The sequence below is a fragment of the Danio rerio genome, chromosome 20 (genome assembly GCF_052040795.2).
Source record: "Danio rerio strain M-AB ecotype USA chromosome 20, GRCz13ab, whole genome shotgun sequence".
NCBI lineage: Eukaryota > Metazoa > Chordata > Actinopteri > Cypriniformes > Danionidae > Danio > Danio rerio.
Genome location: NC_141040.1, coordinates 48880556 through 48905000, shown reverse-complemented (window position 1 = coordinate 48905000; position 24445 = coordinate 48880556). Strand labels below are relative to the sequence as shown.

Below are 24445 nucleotides of genomic sequence, written 5' to 3'. Positions count from 1 at the left end.
CTACCCTCTGTATGTTTTCTCTAGTGAGTGTAGATGTAGTGAGCATGTGTGATGCCGATGTGTTTTTATTTATTTAATTTTTTTTCAGTTTTCTCAGTTATTCAGAGGTGGAGAGAGTTTAGTTAGTGTGTTTAATTTGTTATTTTCTTTGATTTGGCACTGCTTATTATTCTTCCCTCTATCAGGTTTGTTTCAATTTGCTTATTCTTTTCTCTTACATTTATTGTACACATTTGTAATATACAGTGTATCCGAAAAGAATTCGCAGTGCTTTACTTTTTCCACATTTTTTATGTTATAGCCTAATTAAAAAAATGGATTATATTAATTTATTTCCTCAAAACTCTACACACAATATCCCATAATGACATTGTGAAAAAAAGAGTTTTTGATATTGTAGCAAATTTACAAAAAAAAAAAAAAAAAAAAAACTGAACAATCACATGTACAGAAGTATTCACAGCCTTTGCTCAATACTTTGTTGATGCAGCTTTGGCAGCAATTACAGCCTCAAATCTTTTTGAATATGATGCCAACAACTTGGCACAACTGTCTTTGGGAGTTTTTGCCCATTCCTTTTTTTCAGTACCTTTCAAGTTCTATCAGGTTGGATGGGAAGTGGCGGTGTACAGCCATTTTCAGATCTCTCCAGAGGTGTTCAATAGGATTTAGTCTGGGCTCTGGCTGGGCCGCTGGAATTTTTTTTCTTATGGTTTGAGAGTCCTTCAGATGCCTTTTGGCAAATTCCAGTTGGGGAGCGGCGTCTGTCTGGCCATCTCTACCATACAGCCTGATTGGTGGATTGCTGCACAGATGGTTGTCCTTCTGTGAGGTTCTCCTCTCTCCACAGAACAACACTAGAGCTCAAAGTGAACATCGGGTTATTGATCACCTCCCAGACTAAGGCCCTTCTCCCTTGATCACTCAGCTTAGTTGGCCGGCCAGCTCTGGGAAGAGTCCTGGTGGTTAAACATCTTCCACTTACAGATGATGGAGGCCACTGTGTTTAATGGAACTTTTAGAGCAGCAGAAATTTTCTGTAACCATCCCCAGCCTTGTGCCTCGAGACAACCCTGTCTCGGAGGTCCACAGACAATTCCTTTGTCTTCATGCTTGGTTTGTGCTTTGACATGCACTGTCAACCCTGGGACCTTATATAGACAGATGCCTTTTTAAATCATGTCCAATCAACTGAACTGACCACAGGTGAACTCCAATTAAGCTGCTGAAACATTTCAAGAATGATCAGCGGAAACAGATTATACCTGAGCTCAATTCAGAGTTCATGGCAAAGGCTGTGAATACTGATGTACATGTGATTTCTCAGGGTTTTTATTTTTAATAGATTTCAAAAAATCCTTTTTTCACCTTATCAATATGGGGAATTGTGTGCAAAATTGAGGAAATAAATGAATTTAATCCACTTTGCAATAAGGCTGTAACATAAAAAAATTTGAAAAAGTGAAGCGCTATGAAAACTTACAAGATGCACTGTACTTTGGTGCTTGAATTTTTTTTTCTCTTGAATATTGTAAATAAAGCAAACCACTTCTTGTCAAAAAGCAATTCAGCTTAATTGTAGAACATTTCCTCTTAAAATTTAATTGACTAAAAGGTAATGAGATTTTTTGTTGAATAACAAAACTTCATTGTGGGGAAAAAAAAAAAGCATGACAAGGACTGCTTTTGGCATTGAAGTGAAATAAAATTCAGACATGGCATGAGGCCTAGAATACGCTGACTTTAATAAAGCATCTGCTCACAAATACCCAGAAGCTTCTAGTATGTTGTTGACCTTTTCTGAACATGCAGAAAATCCGAAGGAGACACAGCGTTACCCAAACATCTACTTCTTTGCCTTCGTCTCGCAGTTATTGCTTCGTCACCTCACCAGCAGTTCAGTTAAATTCAAGGACAAAGGGACAAAAGTTATCAACTGGAAAGCATAAGCTTAAGCAGTCTGAATTTAAGAATATCTTAAAGGACCAAAAAAAAAAAGACAATGAAGATCCTTGTATCAATTTTCTCCTCAGATTAAATTGTCAACAGAGCCCAGAATCAGTAAATACTATTAAGCCAGATAAAAGGAGAAGAAAAACACTACTAATGGCTTTTCTGACAGCATCAAAGATAAAACTAATCGCTTGGGGGATAAGGCTAATTTAAGGAAGCTTTTTTCCTTCAAATTAGCGTTTTGTTGTTGGACAAAACAGATGGAAAGTAGTTGAAATGCTTAAAAGCCTCTTGTAAGAGCTCAAAGCTTGAGGTTTTGTGCTCAATCACCTCGTGTTCACAAGAACCAAATCGAACAGAGGCAGACAGGAGCTCGTCCATCTCATCCCGAGGTGTTTATTGCACCTAACAGCCACCTTCTCATCTCTCAAGGATGTAATCATTCTTTGTGTTGCGATTCCCTTGAGTTGTTATACTGTACACTACTAGACGCAGACTGACGGGTAATGAGAGGGACATACGACATCTTGTGGCAGGATGAGGAAGCGCAGGGAAAAAATTAAAGAGTTTGATGCTTTATTATTAATAATAATAAAAATAATAATAATAATAATTCACCTCTAAAGTGTATGTATATATATATATATATATATATATATATATATATATATATAAAAATCACAATTTTCATGACTTTCCCAGTTATGAGAAAAGCTCATTTTTTAGATGTTTATAAAATACTAAAACAATATTTTGAAATATTAAACTAATTATCTATTTTTTACTTGAACATTTTGTATAATATTATTTATTCCTGTGATGCAAATATTAATTTTCAGCATCATTACTCAAGTCCTCAATGATCTTTCAGAAAACAAATTTAACAATCAAGTTGCTGATTGGCTGCTGAATCTTTTTAATATTAATGACGTTTTTGGTTTGTTTTTGTGAAAATGAATGTTTTCTTTTTTCTATACAGACAGCATTTACTTTTGTAACATTATCAGTAATTTTACAGTCAATTCTGAACACTTTATTGTCCAACTGTAAAGGGTGTACAATATAAAACGTATTACTTGATTACAGTACTTAAGTCTTACCATGGGGATTTGTACTTGACGAATGCAATTTAAACTGACTAATTTGACTTTTTTTTAACCTAATTACTTTTTCATTTATTTTATTTTGTTCCATTTTGGACGTAGTAAATAATAAAATGTCTCAAATGTGGACATTTAATCAGGTAACTTCTGTGAGATATTGCATTTCAATTATATGCTCAAGAAATATGGTTTTTAACTTGTGAAATTATAATGTTTCGCTTTTTTTTCCTTTTTAAACAAACCTGTTTGTGAATGACTTTTTTTTTTTTTTGCTATTTATTTCACTTTGCCCTAAGATGATTATTCAATGTGGTGAAAAAAGAATCTCATCTCTCTAGGAACATATTTATTATATGCGACTGGAAAGATATAATAAAAGAAATCATTTTTATTGTATTTTACAATGGTATTTTTTGGAGATTCTTGTGGAGAATTTATACTAAGTACAATTCTAAGTACAACTTTTAACAACCCAGATCCTTTGTTGAATATACATGTATGTATTTTTAAAACAGAATGCAAAACAAGGCTATTATTGTTTCGGGGTTATATTTATTTTATTTCTAAAGTAATTTATTTAATATTTTTTTATTGTTTAGTTTCACTTTCTAGTTTAGTTAACACGACACGGCTGAACTTTGTATAATGTTATGTACACATTTATACTATATTATATTTCTTTTAGATAGGCTGATAAACAAACAGTAAAACAAAGAACAATGATTTATTTTATATTTACATACTCTTTTAAAACAAATTCAGAATAATTAACTTTTTTTAATTCATGCCATCTTTACTTTTTTGGAAAATGAAATTAATTAAAATACAGATTTCATTGAATTTTCTTTGAACATTTTAACTATTAATAAGCAGCTAATTAGTAGTTTATTTAACTAAATGTCTTAATGGTTTGTTAATAACATGAATTGTACATCAAAATAAGATTCAAATTTCTTATTATTATTTGTTTTAAGTTTCAGATACTAAGAACTGAACCAAAAATCAAGTTCCAATATAATCCTATTTAACACTGTAAACCAAGCCAACGACCTCAACCTTTTGTTTCCTACTGTGAGCCGGCTATTTATAATATCATTAAACCATCAATTCCTAGTTGACTCAAAAATAAAAAATATATATCAATTTAACAGCTTTAAAATAAACCACAAGCTCTTCCAGCAGCAGAAGCTGTTAATTATCTTCACAAAGCACATTTGGTTTATAATAGCATGAAATGTACATTAAAAAGATTTATTTATTTTTATTTTTTTTGCAAGTTAGCGAACAATTCCAATAAGCAAACAATAAATTGGATTAAATATAATCCCATTTAATACTGTAAACTAAACAAACATTTTGTTTCCTACTGTGAGCCCGCTATTTATAATATCATTAGACCATCAACTCCCAGTTGACTCTAAAATAAAAAATAATAATTTTAACAACTTTAAAATAAACCACAAGCTCTTTCAGTAGCAAGAATGCACAAGTCAGAATGTCCATGAGGGCCACTATATTACAGAGAACTGTTAATTATCTTCCCAAAGTGCATGGGGTTTGTTAATGGCATGAATTTTACATTAAAATACTTTATTATTATTATTATTATTATTTGTTTTGCAAGTTAGCGAACAATTCCAATAAATTCTGATTTAATACTGTAAAACTAAGCAAACATTTTGTTTCCCTACTGTGAGCCAGCTATTTATAACATCATTAAACCATCAACTCTCAGTTGACTCCTAAATAAAAACGTAATTTTAACAACTTAAAAATAAACAAACTTCCAGTAGCAAGAATGCACAAGTCAGAATGTCCATAAGAGCCACTATATTACAGATAGCTGTTAATTATCCTCCCCAAAGTGCACGCGGAAGCATCCCGCGACTGCCATCCGATGACTTCTCTGCAAACTAATGAGTGCACGCTGGCAAAGCTGCAAGAACCGACTTGCTTATGGCGCCAGGGGTGGTAAAGCCGGCTCTCAGCAATTCACGCCATTACAGCTCAATCTGGCAACGTGGAGCACGATGGGTTTAAACAAGCCACTCCTCCGAAAAGAGCTCTTCTGAGGCTGAGCTAAAAGCCTTTCTGAAGCCGAGATGTGAGAGCAAATGTGATAAAACGTGTTCCCAGATGCTGCTGTAAGGCGCATCCAACACAAAGTAGCTGCCCATAGTACTTTTCTGACCCGTGTGGCCCTGGAGCCTTCCCAGCATCCCTCTCCATCTGCTGGACAGGCCACAGGAGAGGACTGACCTGGCTGGTGTTTTTGCAGTAAGCGGGACGGCGGTGAGGGAGTGCAACCAGAGGGCATTGCTCTGATGTTGGCCAAAAGTTACGCTCGCAACACCTGCGTCAGTTCTGGATTATTCACTTCTGTGCATATCAATGACACGGGGAATGCAGGACAACATTGATGGATGTGTGCGCGCTAAAACTCGGAAGAGATGGATTTTTCTTATTGCCTATTTTGACAAACTATAAAAAGAAATATAAGATTACAGTATGGGGTAAATGCACAGCAGGAGCCCTATCATGCACCCGCAAGACGTTTATCGCGCGATTTGTTGCTGTTTTCAGACCAGCGCAACTGTAATTTTCACGTATTGCACCATGTTGTTTAACCTTTGTTAACCTTGTGACCCCAACTTTGTGGACTCATGGGTTTGTGAACTTGTGGACCAATGGGCTCATCTGAAATCTACAAACACAAACTAATTAATAGAGACAAAATAAATAAGTTTAGTTTATTTTCTTTACATTATACAGAAAATAAAAACCTTTTTGAGAAGCCAACAAGCTCAAAATCTGAAACTCGACAGGCTGCTTAATAAACATACTTTAACTGTTTCTGCGTGATTAACAATATGTAATACATTTGCTATTGTATTTCTACATTCTTCATGTAGTGTGTTATGTGAAAATCAATCCAAAATCATATTTAACATTTTTACTCCATGTTTTAGTAATTCTTGTAAAGAACACTTGAGAAAGGAATATTTTGAATTTCATGGAACAACAACAGCGGTCCAGAGAGATGCCAAGCTGTTAAAGAATTTATAAAAGCCATTTAGTTGCACTAAACAAGCTGTCTGAAAGCAATAAATTATCTATTTTACTTGACATTGATGCACGAAAAGAACTGAAGAGTTTTGCATCTGCTCCGATATAAAACTATGTCTGGAACACTGATGTGATTTCGCATGGCATTCATAATTATCAGTAAGCTAATTAATTAAAGGTTTGAAAACCAACCTGATGATATCAGAGGAATGTTAAACATTTAAAATAGGGTGAGCAAAAAGACATTTGACAAGTGATTTTATAGAATAGCAAATATTTAATTTATTGCTATTTTGCAGAAAAATCTGCTCTAAATTTGTTTTAAACATATACAGTACGTATAAGTACTACTTGCATATGTCACATAAGTAATATTTAAAATATATACAACTCATGGAACTACCCGTCTATATTTTAGCTTTTAATTTGTACGTATTAAGTCAAATAATTTTCTATCCACAATATTCTCAGAGCATAAATGTGGGTGTATATATATATATATATATATATATATATATATATATATATATATATATATATATATATATATATATATACGCGGTCTCACGCAATCACATGATGCGATTTCGCAGGTCAGAGTTCACCAAGCTTGAACTTTCCAACGCAATGAACTGCGAAACTTGTCGTATGAGCTTGCACTTCCGGTCTGATGCATTCACTTGCGTATGAATGGAAGTCAATTGGGAGCAAAGTGCAATGTGACTGCAGCTTTACTCCGCTCATATGACAAGCAAAGAAATAAGCTTAACACAGTTTGAGGAATACTGCAGTATGATGTTCTTTTGAGGCTTTTTTAGGTGAATGCAGTTTATTAAATTGCAGCTATACAGTTTATTTATAAGGAAAGTGCATATTTTTAATATTTATAATTTTGGAGATTCAGCATGTCGGCGGCTAGCAGCCTGTCATTAAGCAGAGCAAAGACGATTGATGTCTGTCACTAGGAGACATAGACCACATAATAAGTGCTTAGGGGAGAAAAACTCTGATCAAATCGTTATATAAAAGGTAAGACCTTCAGTTGATCTCTCTCTTTTGTATGTTGTAGTGCTGTATTTATAGCATAGTAATCTGCAAGTGTTTGCTTTACTTTGGCTTTTCAGGGTTAGTTATTGTGATCTTCCGATTGCAACAGAGAAATACTATGAAATCTCTGTAGACTGGAAACACTTCATGGCTTTCAGCCTTATAATCTTAAAATGTGAGCAAAATCACCCGTTTTGTCATCACTTTAGACATTACGCTAGAGAATCATTCAAATACTAGCTCTAAAGTGATGTTTGTGAAGTAGCAACGATTTCTGCTGTTCTGATGTCAGCTGCAGATGTAAACGAATGGCAGAAGAAAGTAGTTCCTCATTCAGATGGTCATGAGAGTCTCATGAGTCATGAGACTTTCCGTGTTTGATTTTCTTTTTTATATACACGATTATGCCGTGTTATACTGTTGTATAAATGCAGTATCACACTCGTAGCAGTGCAATATGGCTGTATGTTGTCACTGGTGGGACACTAAGGCACTCAGCCTGTGGCCTTGAGCCAAAGTATGCCTCCCACCAGTGCCGATATACAGCCATATCACACTGCTACGAGTTTGATATTGCTCATATATAAACATTGAAATCTAGATGAAATTTACAATTAAAACATTTACATTGTCAAAGGTATATAATTTATCATTATATGAAAGTTTTTTATATATAAATATTAATTATAAAATTATTATTATTATTAACTACTATTATTATTAAGTTATTATGACCATTATAATAACATAATAATAATAATAATATAAAATATATATATTAAAATTATTCTTACACATGTAAAATAATCTTATCTTGTGATTCTCATCTAATAAGTTCCATGAATAAATAAATAATTTCAATCAGCTGGTATTAGACATGATATATTAAGTGATCTAATCAAACTCTAGTTCAACCAGTCACTTATAACAACCACTTTAAAAGTTGTGGAGTTTTCCAGCGACTCCAGACGTCTATCAGGGGCACAGTGACCCCTTACTTGCCCTCTGAATAAGGTGAAATGGTCAAGCACCCGTCACACAATCGCACTGTCCCTTGCGAAACCTCACAGCCAGACCTGTTAACAGAAGTGTCAGACCACGCAAGGCTCGTTTCAGCACAGCGAGTCAAAGTACAGCTTGTTCGATCACCTGGAAATAGTCTAGCCTTTAAGAGCTGCCACACGGCGAGCACAGAGCCTGACAGCGGCTGTTGTTTGCTGTTGTGTTCTGCATGTACTCACTGCTGCAGTGCTTGTCCACTCCATCACCCTGAGAGCTGCTTAATCCCGCCTCCTCTCCCATCGGCTTCCTGGTTGCCACAGTGCTTGGAGTGACGGGCGGCTGGGGTGCTGTCTGAGGGGCTGTGAAAACGAGAGAGAACAAAAGTTTGTAAAGAAAACTTTTTGTTTTCAACTTAAAAAAAAAAAAAAAACTTCTATACAGGTGTTGCTGCATGCTTGCTTAGAAAGATACTACAAGAAATGTAATACAGTAGCCATTGTTAATCGAGAGAGTAACGTTCAAGGAAATAGCACGCAAAAGATGAAATCTACGAAGTAGTCAGCTTTATTTTTTATAATTATTACAGATGTTTTAAGGCTGTAAAACCCCTCACTACACACCTTATACACTGTTCTCAAACATGCATTAACATTAGCACACTTTTCTCTCATTTAAACAGCTGCTTAACTTTAATGTTTATTTAGCATGTCCGAAAGTTCATCTTTTTTTGCAATGGTTAGCATCTTCCTCGGCCTGTTGGGTGCTTTTGGGTCCCTTTGACGGTGCAGAATGTTTTGTCGACAATATGGAGTGTGTTGGGGAGAAACTTGCAAACATACAGTACAGCACTTCAGAGTCACGCTGCTAGCGATGGAAGATTTGTCAACTTGGCAAGCTGAACGCATTCTGTACTGTATTTACCGTATTCTTAGCCAACGAACGGACGCAGCCATTTAAATATTTTTGGATCAAGACTTCCGGTCTCATTCTCTTCCATTCATTTTTAAACATTAAAAACTGCTCGTTTTGCTGTTTGATGTTGCAAACTGATATTTTCCTATTATAATATTCTACTTGGTCGGTATAGTCATGCAAACATTTGTTTGTAGAGCAAGTAGTTTGACCGTTTTCTGACGTTTATTAATCGTAGTCATTTCTCCTACAGGCGACTGAATCGGAAGCTCTAAAACAATTGCAATAATACAAAAGATTGGTCTGAGACAGAGGGCAGGAAAGAAGGGTTTTTATTTATGGGAGACAACTAGACATTGTTTGAAAGCCGAAATGTTTTCTAAATTGTAACCAAATTCGAAGACTATTAAGTACTATAGGGTTAGAGGAGTAGTTTGATGTCTTTAATGGTAATGAAAAGCATAGTAACCCATGCAAAGATACTTGGGTGCAAGAATCGCATTCCATTTCAACCCATGCTGGAACCCAGTGGCAGAGTCCGTAGTGTGACTGGCTCCAATATAAAATACTGTGGATGTTAGCTTAAAGTAACATTTAAAGACTTAAATAGGTTAATTAGGTTAACTAGGCAGGTTAAGGTAATAAGGCAAGTTATTGTATAACGATGGTTTGTTCTGTAGACTATCAAAAAAATTAGCTTAAAGGGGCTAATATTTTTGTCCTTAAATTTTTTTTTTTTTTAAAAATCAAAACTGCTTTTATTCTAGCTAAAAATTAAACAAATAAGACTTTCTGCAGAAAAAAAATATATATTATCAGACATACTTATCAGACTCAGTTAAACATAATTTGGGAAATATTTAAAAAAAAAAAAAAAAAAGATTCAAAGGGGGCTAATAATTCTGACTTCAACTGTATATAGTCATTATTTTTTAAACACATCTATAGTTATGCACTGGTAGAGAGTTAGACCTCTTTCTTGACTTCACACTGAAGCAGCAACGTATGCGGCATGACATTACTTTGTTGCAGAGACGCTATTGGTTAAACATAAAACATGAAGAACATGTAGAACATGAAAGCAGCTTGAAGCGGAAAGCGCGAGCATGTCTGTGGTCTGGAGGTTTTCTAACTTGATGACGACAACATCGCCAGAGCAAATTGTGAAAAATGTAAACTTGGGATTGCCTGTCGGGTATTTAAAGTTGAGGTGCTATTTGTTTTAATATTAGATTTTTTTTATATTTACTGTTGCACTAAAGTCCAAAAGTGAAGAATTTATGTTTTTACTTGATTATTCAAGCTACCTCACAGAAGTGCTCTTTTTGTTAACAGAGTTGTTGAATGTCAAAATAAAGTAAATTAAATAAAAAGTGAGGAACGTTCTAGATCAGTGTCTTCGCTCTTATTCTTTTTTTTTATATATTATAGAAATATCAGATCAGGTTTTAGTAGATACACAAAATCAATGTCCTGATTGGGACATCCCTAGTTTTTTTGCGTATATATATTTCTGTGTTTTTCCCTTAAGTTTGACTTTACGATGTATAATTTGTGTCTGTTGCATGTTTTTTTCCCATGGTTTTTATTGGTATTAACGATATGACAGACAATAGAAATATATACAAAATATTTACTTATCTTTTGTGCTTTTAAAAAATGTGTATATGCATATTATAGTCAAACTTGGGGAAAAACACTTGACAAACAAATAATTTAGAACTTCTTTAAAATTAAAAACAGTAGTGTCATTTATTATGCAAATAACAAACTGGCTGGCACATGAAACTTTATTCAAACCAAAATTTGGTCATCAGATATAAATAAATAAATAAATAAACTATAAATTTGTTCTGCCTCTCCTGATAACAACGAGAGGTAAATGTACAATAAGCTACTTTGATCTTTACACTATTATGGGTTATTTTGTTACGACAGATTACGACAAAGACTTCCGAAGGCTCCAACAATCAAAAATAAGAAGGATGATGTTTGTTTGCGGCAGAGTGGCCTTTCAGTCCAAATTCTCTTAAACGTCCAGACACCACATGCAACTGAACAGGCTATAGTGATTCCAGCAGCAGTGCTTAACCATTACTCATTAATATTCTCAGTGCATGTGTAATTACTATGCAAGTCAATATTCTGTTCATATTTTATGATCATCACATTCCAAAGCACATCAATCTCACTGAATACTAATAATGTCTTATGTAATCATTAATAAGTGACGTATATAATTTTATAAGGAGGGCTGGAATTGGGGAAGAAATTATTTTTATTAAGATGTGTAATTAAGCAAGAATAAAATGTTATTTTTCCAGGTAAATTAACCCCAAATATAAGATCTTACTTAGTATGAAAAGTCAAAATTCCGATTTCCCCCACAGTCCAAAGACAAGTGCTTTAAGTCAATTAAATAAACTAAATTGTGCATAATGTAAGAGTGTGTGTATAAATGAGTGTCTTTGGTGTTTCCCAATACTGGGTTGCAGCTGGAAGGACATTCGCTGCGTAAAACATATGCTGGAATAGTTGGCGGTTCATTCCGCTGAGGCGTTCTCTAAAAAATAAAGACTAAGCTAAAGGAAAATTAATGGATAATACTTTACATGAGAAGGATGGACTAATTGGAAACTGCAAATGTGGTGTAATAATTTTTCCAGGGAAGATATTTATATTAAAAAGTGCAGAGCGAATCAGATTTATTCTTCTCTTTGCTGGTATGCTGGTTAACAGAGGGAAATAAGCTCTTAATTATTTTCTAATCATTATGTAATTTCGTTTGGTTTCAGCGCAAAAAAACACTGACAATAAAAAGATGTCTTCATAGTTTCACACTATATCCTCTCAGACAGCATAAGTGGATTTTGTACATGAAAATACATGGCTGCCTCCTGAGGAGATTTTAGAAAAATGCTCGCTCACTGGGGGATCATCATCTTGTTCTAAGGAATCGCATTTTAGCCTGCCAGATGCTAACATGAAGGAAAAAAAAATCATATAGTTACATTTATAAAGAGATTCGAGTCAGGATTTTACAGACCAGAAAATCATAAAGACTTGTAGTATTGGGCTTTATCACACTGTTGGGACCTTTTTAAAGACCCCATTAAATCAGCTTTTGTGGCTTTTAGAATAAGTCTGTTAGCGTTAAGGGTAATCTATTTGCTAGTGATCATAAAACATGAAAAAATACACTTTGGCAATTATTTTCTCTGTAAAAACTTAATATTGGTCACCCATTTCATTCAAAAATTAAAATGATGCTATCATTTACTCACCTTTTATTTGTTACATTTGTTTATTTGGTACTTTTTAGTTCTTTTAAGCACATAAGTAAATACTTTAAATAATGCTGAAAACCTGTAACCATTGACTTCCACTGACTCCGTTTTTTCCTATTATGGAAGTCAATGGTTTTCAGTTTTCTTCAACATATCTTCTTTTGTTTTCAGCAGAAGAAAGAAACTCATCAAGGTTCGGAACTACTTGAGTATAGTGACAGAGAGCAAATTTTATTTTTTGGTTAAACTTTCTCTATTGAACATAAAAATAAGACACACTAGCTGACCAAAGTCTTGTCACCTATCCAAGTTTTAGGAACAACAAATAATAACTTGACTTGGCCTCTAGATTACGCTTAATTTACCAAAACAAAATATGATCATGCCTTGATTTTTAATTTTTTACTTAGGACAGTAAGGTCCGACTTTGTCTAGAAAAAATTCTGTCACCTAACAGAAATAATGTACAGTATAGAATATAAAGTCATGGTGCAGTGGAAAAAGAATTAATATTGTGTATGACTCCCATGAGCTTGGAGGACTGCATCCATACATTTCTGCAATGACTCAAATAATTGATTAATAAAGTCATCTGGAATATCAAAGAAAGCGTTCTTGCAGGACTCCCAGAGTTTATCAGGAATCTTTAGATTCATCTTCGATGCATCTTGTCCCAGACATGCTGAATAATGTTCATGTATGGTGACTGGGCTGGCCAATGCTGGAGCACGTTGTCCTTCTTTGCTTTTAGGAACTTTGATGTGGAGGCTGAAGTATGAGAAGGAGCGCTATCCTGCTGAAGAATTGCCCTCTCCTGTGGTTTGTAATGTAATGGGCAGCACAAATGTCTTGATACCTCAGGCTGTTGATGTTGCCATCCACTTTGCAGATCTCTCACATGCCTCCATACTGAATGTAACCCCAAACCATGATTGTTCCTTCACCAAACTTCACTGATTTCTCTAAGAATCTTGGATCCATGCGGGTTCCAATAGGTCTTCTGCAGTATTTATGATGACTGGCATATATATATAAATAAATATTGCACCAGTGTGTTAATAAATTTGAGGGTAAAAATATGCAAAGTATATTTACATTTCACTTCAATAGCCTCTAAAGACCCTGATTTTAAGCAAAATTTAAAAAACAACTAGAATGATGTTACAGACAAAAACATCATGATAAAAAAATTAAGGTCTTAAAAACAGTTTTGCCACTTTACATTAAGGGAAAAAAATCCCATTGGCTGGTAGTCTGATTACATAATTGGCAAGTGTGGCTCTTCTTTTAATTTCTAATTCACTACCAAAATATTTATTTTCAACATATTCTTCACCTCTAAATGAAGAGCGAAAAAGAACTTTGCTAAACATATTAGAGCCATAAGTCAGACTGGCAATATTTTGTAGTCGTGTCTTGTGTTCATAGATTTGGTGTGAACTTGGGAGTCATTTTTTTTAAAAGTCCCAATTTCCTTTTTTTTTAACAGGAAATACATCAACATTGAATGGGAAACAAGTCGAGCCATTTGATGGTGGTCTTTAATTCTGATGCAGCCCAGTCTCAAACTAACACATTACAATACCGATACCCATAACTTCTCCACTGCACCATATAAAATATTCAGCAGCACTTCTCTAGAACAGGTCGTTTTTTTTTTTTTTTTTTTACCCCAACCATATTCGTTCAACACTGAACCAGAGCAAAATGAAAAGGAACCAAGGGGTGGCCCAGAAGGAGGCCGTGCGAGATTTTCATTACAGCAGACACAAAAAGAAACGAATTACAGGAATCTGCGGTAAATCATTCGGAAAAGAAAGCCCCCTGGTGATTAAAGGGTGCCAGGGGATGTCATTGCCACCAAGACTCTCGCAAAAGCATTTAATGTGAAGTGCGGTATGTTTTTTCTGAATAAAAGTCGCTTTCTTTCTTTAAACCATTACATTTCTTTTGAAGGATTAAACCCAGAGACAAATGTTAGTGCTGATGGGTGTTAAATAAGGGGCAAGCAAGCATGCTGAAATCTAGGCCTGAGGTCCAATTTGCATACATTTCTAAAAGAAACTGCATAGACCTCTTAAGGATATGTACATTAATTATTCATGCACATTTGATGAGTTGTTAGTTTATTTGCATGCATATAAATATGTATAATACCAATATATGTACACACACATTAATGTGTTCATTAATATACTATGTTTCTTTTTAGTAATATTAAGCTCACTTGGAAACAAAACTACTATTAAAATGGGGTTTTAATAAAACAAATAATATCAAAATTTGAAATATTAGGGTTTTTGCATGACTATAACTTAATGTAAAATAAATAAATTGTCAAAAATAACAGGCATTGCAATTGACAAGTTATTAGACATTAAATTTTCTCAGCATTAGTGTTAAGACATAACTTTTAAGAATTGCTTATGAATATAATAGTATGTGAAGTATATGCATTTTATGTACACATGTAAATTGTGTATGTTTGTATGCATGTACCGCTGGGTGTGAGTGTGTGTAAAGTAATATATACTTGTGTGTACATGTTTGCATTTATCTGAGTATATATTTGTTGCTTATACATTTTACCTGATAATGAAGGTTTTTTGTTATATTTGTTTGTGAAGCGCTTTGAGCTGCATGTGTGTAGGAAAAGTGCTATACAAATAAAAACATATATTATTATTATTATTATTATTAATATTATTATTAAATAGTTTGATTCAACTATTCTTTTTAGCCATTTGTTGTGCAGGTGAGTGGGCTTGACAAACCACCTGCAGGATACTCTCTTTCCTCTCTATGCACCATGCTATTTATTATAGCACTTATTTGTTTTTTACATTTGTTTGTATAGCTAGGTTATTTTTATTTTTTATTTTTTTTTACATATTTTTATATTTTAAACACATTAATTTTCTTCATGTCTAAAGTTTTATATATTTTATATGTGGTCTATATAATAATCTCTGTGTTTTGACTTCTTATTTAACTTCATAATTTAGATTCTTAGAAACTCTTATTTTCTACATTGTTTATATAGCTCAGACTTGGTTTGATATTTCATATTTTTTATATTTTGTTCTACTTTCTACAGCTACTGAATATACAGTTTTATATATTCAATATTTGGTCTTATTTTCTATAGCTATAGCTTCTATTGTTAATTATCTGTGTTTTTACTTATTAGACTTCATAATTTAAATTCTTGTAAAGGTTTTCTTTACCTATTTGTTTAATTATGAATTTTTTATATATTTTTTTGTTCTACAGCTTTATTACTCATATCTAAGATGTTAAATATTTTATTTTTGGTCTTACTTTCTTTAGCTATAACTTCTATTTCTATATTTAATATAGTCTGTGTTTTTACTTATTATACTTCATAAGTTAGTCTTAGAAACACTTGTATGTGTTTTACTTTTGTTTGTAAAGCTACAATTTCTTAACATTTTTATATTTTGTTCCAATTCCCATAGCTATAACTTTTAAGTATAAATCTAAAATTGTCTGATTTAGATTCTCAGATTGTATAGCTAAGATTTATTTATATATTGTTCTATAGCTATGTTCTTCATGTCTAAAGTCTTAAATATTTTATATATTTGCTCTTCTAAAATATCTAAAATGTCTGTGTCTTTACTTCTTATTATACTTCAGAATATTTCATATTCTTAGAAACACTTTTTAGTTTTTTATGTTTGCTTGTATATAGCTACGATTGTTTTATATTTTTGTATTTTCTACAGCTACATTCATCAAATCAAAAGTTTTAAACATTTTATATTTTGCTTATATTTTATAGCTATAACATTTATTTCTACATCAATAAATTGTCTGTTTTTACTTTTAATGCTTCACAACTTAGATTCTTAGACTGTATAGCTATAATTATGTTTCTATATCTATAATTAAAGTGCAATTATATTAAGGCTTAACTAGGTTAATAAGGCAGGTTAGGGTAATTAGGTAAGTCATTGTATAACAGTAGATTGTTCTGTAAACAATCAAAAAAATATTACTTAAAGGAGTTAATAAAATTGTCCTTTAAATATTTTTAATAAAATTAAAAACTGCTTTCATTCAAGCCGAAATGAAACAAAGACTTTCTTCAGAAGAAAAAATATTTTAGGAAATACTATGAAAAAATCCTTGCTCCATTAAACTTAATTTGGGAAATATTTGAAAAAGAGTAATAATAACTTTGTGTTTGTATAGCTAAGATTTTAAAAATATTTTACATTCTATAGCTTTTCTATTTCTTAGTTGTCTATTAGACTTTCACTGAGAGCTCAAATTTAGCCTTGTTTTAGCCAAGACATGTTTAGACGTCTTTTAGACATCTATTAGACATCTTTTAAAAACAAAAAACGCTTGTTGGGTATATTTCTTTATATCTAAAGTATTAAATTTTTTCTAGAGCTAAATCTATTTCTATATCTAAAAACGTCTGTGTTTTTACTTCTTATTATACTTCACAATTTTGACTCTTATTGATATCGATTTTGTTTTTTTTTAAGGTCACGGACGGTTGAATAAGCATTTCCCTGCATATCTGAACTGAGGATTCATTCTAGCTCAAAGAAACCCTGGCCTAAGGACAGCCTGAAGTGTCTTGTCACCTCTCTTCCTGCGGGACTCCTTGATCTCCTCGCACATGCGGTCAAACTCGGGGTCCAGTTCAGAGGCGATCATGGCGTGCGCAGTGTCCTTCAAACTGCAGGCCCTGTGGCGGATGATTTTATCTGGAAACGAGCACAACAGAAGACAGTAAGGCCACAGACAATGAAATATTTATCTGGGTGAGAAAAAAAAAAAAGTCACATTCCTGATGACTGACAGAAAGGTTTCTGGGTATTAGAGAAGCACAATTAATCAAGATTACCACTACAGCTACTGCTAATTGTGAAAAACGACAATGGGAAAGTGACTAGACTCATATATACTCATATATTTTAATAGATTGTCTTGATTGTTTTGTATGCAAACAAGTAACTGATAGGTGTGAACTGACACTTTTATGATAAAAAAAGAAGCGAATAATTAATTGTATTTTAAGATTTGTGATCATCCAGAACGTAAATCCAAAAGTTAGGGTATGTCATGGTATGGGATTGTGTCAGTGCCCTTGGCAAAGGTACTTTGCACTTCTGTGATGGCACCATTAATGCTGAAAAGTACATAGAGAGTTTGGAGCGCAATCTGCTGGCTTCTGTTCCAGGGATGCCCATGCATATTTCAACAAGACAATGCTAAACCACATTCTGCACACATTACAAAGTCCTGGCTGCCAAGAAAGAGGATACAGGTACTTGACTGGTCTGTCTGTAGTCCCAACCTGTCTCCAATAAAGAATGTCTGGCGCATCTTGAAGCGCTAAATGGCACATTGAAGATCTTGTACTGTTTTAGATTGTGTGGCTTGTTTCATAAGCAAACAAGTACCTACAAACTTGTAAGTGTGAACTAAATGACCACTTTATGATAAAAATATTGAATAATTGATTGTATTATTAGGTTTGTGATCATCCAGACTGTCACCAGACACAAGCTCAAAAGCCAGGGTCTGTCATGGTATGGGGTTGTGTCAGTGCCCTTGTCAAGGGTTATTTGCACTTCTGTGATAGCACCATTAATGCTAAAAAGTACATAGAGATTTTGGGGAAAAACAACATGTTGCCTTCTTCTCCAGGGACGGCCATGCAACATAAACAATCCGATTTCAATATCATTAAGACAATACTCTGATTAAGAATGTACCTTGTAAACAGCGATTTCTGATGACCTTAATCTGACTAAAGTCATAATTGAACTAAACAGAAATCAGATTAAGACATGTGGAGTATGCCCAATTTAGATGCATTTTTGAAGTGCAGTACAGACATGTAAACACAGCAATCAAACTATAACTGTTGTGTAGGATTTTTGCTGCATTTTGAGACAGGATAGTTTATACACACAAGGCTGTTTGACATCATTCTCTGCACAGACCACAGACACCTGTATCAAGAAACGCTGAGTTTTTTTCCCCATTACATTGAAACAATCCTGTCTACTTTCCTGAGCGCCTCACACGCTGGCCCCGGGCCCTCGGGCAGACCTTATTGTTGAGCCCTGATTCATAAAGCCACTCATGTAAACGCCTTAATCTTATTATTGTCTTATTCAGATTAAGGCAAATCATTTGATTACTGATGTCCATGTAAAAGTAGTCAATGGCTGCTTTTTTTCAAGTATTCTTCAAAATGTCTTGTTTTGCGTTCAACAGAAGACAGAAAATCATTGTTTAGAGCTATTTGATTGTGGATGAAAAGGAAATTAAATGCTTTATGTTTAAAAATATCAATTTATCTAAAAACTTAAAAAGAAAGTATACAAACAAATAGAAAATTATATGGAATATTATTATTAAAGAAGCAAAAAACTCTATCGATTAAGGTTTTACAACACTATAAATTAGTTAGTCTACAATAAATTATCTACACAATTGTGGCCATCCAAAAAAGTCATTACTTATTCATGCTAATACTGAAGCTGCATTATAAATGACTCATTCTCTGTACAAAAAATAAGAAAATATTTTAGAATAAGACCAGATTGTTTACATTAACCCGCCCAATATCAGTTTAGCCAATTACATTTCAGCACCTCGGGTTGCCTTGGTGGAAAATTGCGTATTTCATTAATTCAATTTAAAAAGTATACCAATAAATAGAAAATTACATTGAAAAACTCAATCGATTAATGTTTTACAACATTTAATACAAGCGTAAAAACATGTGAACATTCTTGTTTATCTGAAAATCAATGCTGAAGTCAGACATTCTGCTTTGAAAACATGCATTACGTGCTGGAACGTTTCTTTGTTTTGGTCTCTTTAACCCACCCAATACCAGTTTAGCCAATTACATTTCAGCACCCTGAGTTGCCTTGGTAGAAAATTGTGTATTTCATTCAATCAATTTAAAAAGTATACCAATAAATAGAAAATTATTATTAGAGAAAGAAAAAACTCAATCAATTAATGTTTTACAACGCTTAATGCAGGCGTAAAAACAAAATCATTCAATGTGTTGTAAGTGTTGCCAATGAATTAGTCTACACAATTGTGGCCATCCAAAAAAGTGATTACTTGTTCATTCTAATACTGAAGCTGCGTTTTAAAGATGTTCTCTGTACAGAAAAAAAAAACATTTTAGAATAAAACCAGACTGTTTCCATTCCAACTCAACCAACCATTCTAAACTAAAAGCGTCCATTCCATCAAAAAAAAACATAACAATAAATGTGTCAATGCCTTTTAATTATGACATGCTACAAAGCAACTTTAATTGCTTTTTTTTTACCCAGACGGAAACCGTTTTAATTATTTTTAAATTACAAACTTCACAACAAAACAATTTCAATGCTCTGCGCTTTTCTCTAGGCGAGAAATAAATGAAGATTCTGGAATTCACAAGAAGGAGAGGAGAAGCCTCACAGGCGCGGCCAATCAAAATAAATAAAATTTGGTGCTGTAATCAAACAACGACTCACGGTAATCGACTGAGATTCGGCCGAGAACTTTAAGCATCAGCTTTTTGATTTGAAAATCCAAAAAAAATATAAATAGTTCTGATGTTGGCGCTCCACGGGCAGTCAATCAAAGCATCTCTGTTTACAAAAACAGTGTGGTGTGAGAACGGGGATTACTGTGTTTTCTCAAAGTTCTCAGAGCTACCATTTGCATTCTATCCTCTTTCCTCTCTCTCTTTCTCTCTCGTTAAATCAAGCAGCTCTTAAACATATAGTGAGGGAAAGAGTGTGCGTGTGTGTAAAGACAGCACGTTACTGGGTAGTCCTCATTACTCCAGGACAGACTGGAGGTCAGGATCTGGCAAAGTTCGCTGCTTAATTGGAAGATGGGCCTAATTAAGCCATCTAGAGCGAGTGAGAGGACACTCTTTACTCCAGTCAAGGATATAATGGAAGGCTGAAAGGAAGATTGTGTAAACACACTTATTTTGACTTTCAAAGCCCTGCCCAAAGATCCCAGGCTGCCGGTGCCAAAACTGACAAATGAACCCAGGAGAAATTAAATCAGCAGTGCTCAATCTGGCTCTCTGAGGAGCACCTTTCCACTAAATTTGGGCTATGTTTTGAATGAGTGACAACTTACGACTTATTGAGTCCTCTATCGGTAATCATACATATTTTCAAAATGTAAAAGTCATTTTTTATTTAAAGGTGCTGTATGTACGTTTTTTTACTTTTCTAAAGCATAAAATTAGCATAATGTGTTTTGTAGACATTTAAGAAACATGCTAAGTAAAAATTCTTTATCTGAAAGTCAGATATTCTACTTTGAAAATGTGCGTTACGTGTCAAAATGTCTCTTTGTTTTGGTTCCTTTAACCCGCCCAATGCCACTTAAGCCAATTACATTTCAGCACCCTGTGTTGCCTTGGTGGAAAATTGCTTATTTAGTTCATTCGAACATAAAGGCGCTCAGAGTATGTGTCTGTGATCGAACTGCAACCTCCATTGGACAGTAGCAGACTCCGAAATGAGACGCAGATACAGAGTTCCCCATGAGGTGGTTATTAATTAGCTAATAACATAAATATTAGGAACGTAAACAGTAGGTGAGCAGGTTACATTGCAACCCTGTGTCATAAGCAGTTTGGCTGTTTGCACCAGACAAAACATGACATTTAAATACAGATAATTTTTGTTCTGCAAGCAGTAGTTCAGTGAACAAGATGCCTTGTTGATGCCAGAGATCCCAAGAATGTCAAGATCAGTCTTCTGGTTTTAGCTGAAATGAAGCCCACAATAACTGAAATAGCAAAGGTCTTTAGAAGAGCACTTCTGAACACACAATATGCTAAAACTTGAAGCAGATGAGATACAGCAGCATAAAAGCACATTGGCGACACTCTTCTTAGTTAAGAACTAGGGATGGGAAGATTAATCGATATGTATCGATACGCGGTCATGCGCGTTCACGATGCGAGTGCATCGGTTGAGCAGCAGAGGATGAATGAAATTTTGGAAGCAAATCGAGATGCATCGGTTTTTGCGAGATGCATCGGTTTTTCCGAGATACAGCTTATTTTTTTAATATAGAATGTATTTTTTATTTATTTACAAGTGTTGTCAACCTGTTTTTGGCGCATAATTTAATCGACCTACATAAAGTAAGCCTTAGCAACGGATTTGCGGATGTGTACACTTACACTACAACTCAGTGTATCAGGTGTGCGGATGAAGCTAGTGGTGCGCCCTCAGAAAGCGCGAGAAGCAAAACAAACATTTTATTCCCCACTGAGTTTTAAATCTAAAGTATGGCAAGCAACATTATGGATTTAAGGATGGACGACATGACAGGACAGATGCAATTTGCAAAATGTGCCGCGCATCTGTAAAATACGACTAATCTGAAATCTCACTTGAAGCGGCGCCACGGTGTTGTTGTGGAAGCATCTTCCAGTGTTCCTGCATCCCCGGCTTTCGCACTGCTTTAACTGTAGCTACCAGCTCCAAAAGTGGTGAGAAAAGCATTGCAAGTTTTTTTTCCATGCGCAACAGTTCTGCTCGCTCTACGCCAATAACGGATGTTATTGCATTGTTCATCTGCAAAGATATTCAGCCTAGTGTCACAGAGAACGAAGGTTTTAAACACCTCCTCCTGTTAATTTTTATTTAATTATAATAATAATAATAATATTAATAATAATAATGATAAAAATAATGGGTGTCACGGTGGCACAGTGGGTAGTTTGACCACCTCACAGCAAGAAGATTGCTGGTTTGTTATATTTTTATTAGCCTGTTGTTTACAGTGACAGTGATGTTTCAACGCAGCATAACACGGCTAGTTCACCACCTTAAGTTTTGAATATTCAGTGGCACAATATATCTTTGTAAAACTTGTTTTCATAGTTGAAAAGTTAAATCACAATTCTTGTTGTGCAATGCTAAACCTTTATGTTGAAAGAGTGCAAATAAATATTTTTTAATATATATTGCACTTATACATTCTGTTTATCTTGAAAATACTTAAATAATATGTGCTATATGTTCTAAAATGGCCCTCTACTGTAAACTGACACTCTGGCTCTGAGAGAAAAGCCAGTTTGTAAAAAAAGTCTTGGTTTTGCTTTGTTAATAAATAATCAAACTCATTCAATGGCACAGCATCCTCTTTCACATAATTTCATAAACTTGATCTAATTAGTTAGTGCTGAATTATCGCATTGTATCGTGATATGGGTGTGAATCGTATCGTGTTGCATCGCAATATGTCACAAATGTATCGCTAATATATCGGATCGTATTCTTTGTATCGAGATGCGTATCGGAATTATAGCTTAGATGCCCAACCCTATTAAGAACAGAAAACTGAGGCTAGAGTGCTGGTGCTTACCAAAACTGCACTATAGAAGATTGAAAACTTATTGCTTGGTCTGATGAGAGTTGATTTCTGCTACAATAATTTTATATACAATATTAATATTATTTCCAGAATTTGGCATAAACAACATGGAGGTTTGGACCCATACTGCCATAGGTGCCATTTAGACAGGTACATTTTCGTTTTAATAATATATGCATAGGTTTTGATGTGGTTATACCTGGTGTCCTCACTACTCTGGTTTATCCTACTCATGAAATTGATTGTTTTGGGAATGCTAACGACCACGTTTTAGCTTGGAAACACTGGTTTTCTTTTCAGTATAGACAGACAAAAACACAAATATAACAATGAGGGATGCGCTAGGTGACCGTCAACCATTTTCTCATATAATGTCAAGCTGACAAAACATTGCTGCAACTCTGATACACAGGGGCGGACTGGGACTAAAAATCAGTCCTGGCACTGTAGCCACACCAGCCCACATTATCACACTGACACAGCCCCATGCACGGATACGCACATTCACTACTTATATTGGTGTCCTGATGGTGAAATAATATAAGCAGTACCATACTATATAATAGATATTTAAACATTTAATGTATGTGACTGGAACAAAAACAAATTTATATGCAATCGTTTCATTCATTCATTATCTTTTCAGCTTTATTAATCTGGATTACCACAGCGAAATGAACCGCCAACTTGTTCAGCATATGTTTTACGCAGCAGATGCCCTCCAAGGTGCAACCCACTGTGAAACCTCTATACACACATTCAAATACATGCACTATGGACAATTAAGCCTACCCAATTCACCTACAGCACATGTGTTTGGACTTTGAAGGGGAAACCAGGAGGAAACCCACGCGAACATGCAAACTCCACACAGTAACACCAACTAACCCAGCCAAGGCTCGAAAAAGCAACCTTCTTGCACCCCTGCGCTGCCCTCTTTCAAGACTATTTCAGTTAATTTTAGGCTTTTGGCAGTGTTTTAATTTTTTTTATTATTATTATTAATTTTTTTTTGCTTTCTCTGAGCTTTTCCGCACCGCCTTTCCTTTTTTATGGTCCATTTCTGACAGTTAGCTTGTGTTGCACTTACTATTTGTTTGACATTCTTGCCAGATTTTGATTACGTCCACGTAACCTCTAATTGGGTCTGGCCATCTCAAAACCAGCCGCTCATTGCCGATTGGGCCAATGCTTAACATTTATTATTATTATTATTACTATTATCATCATCATCATCATAATACTCACATCTTGCAAGAGATAAAAGCTGCCTGTATATAAAAACAATACATATAAAAAAATTTATTAAAAAATAGCTGACCGGCCCACATTTAAAAAATGGTTCGGCCCTTCTGGCATTTGCCAGAATTGCCAGATGGCCAGTCCGCCCCTGCTGATACAAGTTTTATTCATGGAGAAAATTGAATAGCATTGAGTGTTTGTCTGAAATAATTAGTCTACCGAAATGTGTATATTCCATACAAGTTATGAAGCTGATTGATCAGTTCTTGTCACGTGACTCATGGTGGACTCGCAGCACTCTGAAGGCTTTTTTTTTTACTGGTTGCGCCTACAAGCTGTGAGCGAGCTGCGCCACTTGCGCGCATCACTCTCAATATGATCGCAATACCATTGGAAGTAACGAACTTACACGAAAAG

General features: G+C 34.4%; 1 protein-coding gene across 8 annotated transcripts in view; it reads right to left on the bottom strand.

The window, feature by feature from the left end:
- Window positions 1–24445, bottom strand: part of atad2b (ATPase family AAA domain containing 2B) — a 199220-nt gene that overhangs the window by 79141 nt on the left and 95634 nt on the right. For 5 of the 8 annotated variants that reach the window (XR_015517405.1, XR_015517406.1, XR_015517407.1 and 2 more), the window contains 2 exon segments: window positions 16993–17115; window positions 8411–8530 (listed from right to left, as the gene is read on the bottom strand). Coding sequence is in view for 2 of the 8 variants with exons in the window: in NM_001365966.1 (NP_001352895.1) it covers window positions 8411–8530; window positions 16993–17115 (243 nt within the window). In the remaining 6 variants the exon portion in view is untranslated. 8 annotated transcript variants of the gene reach the window in all.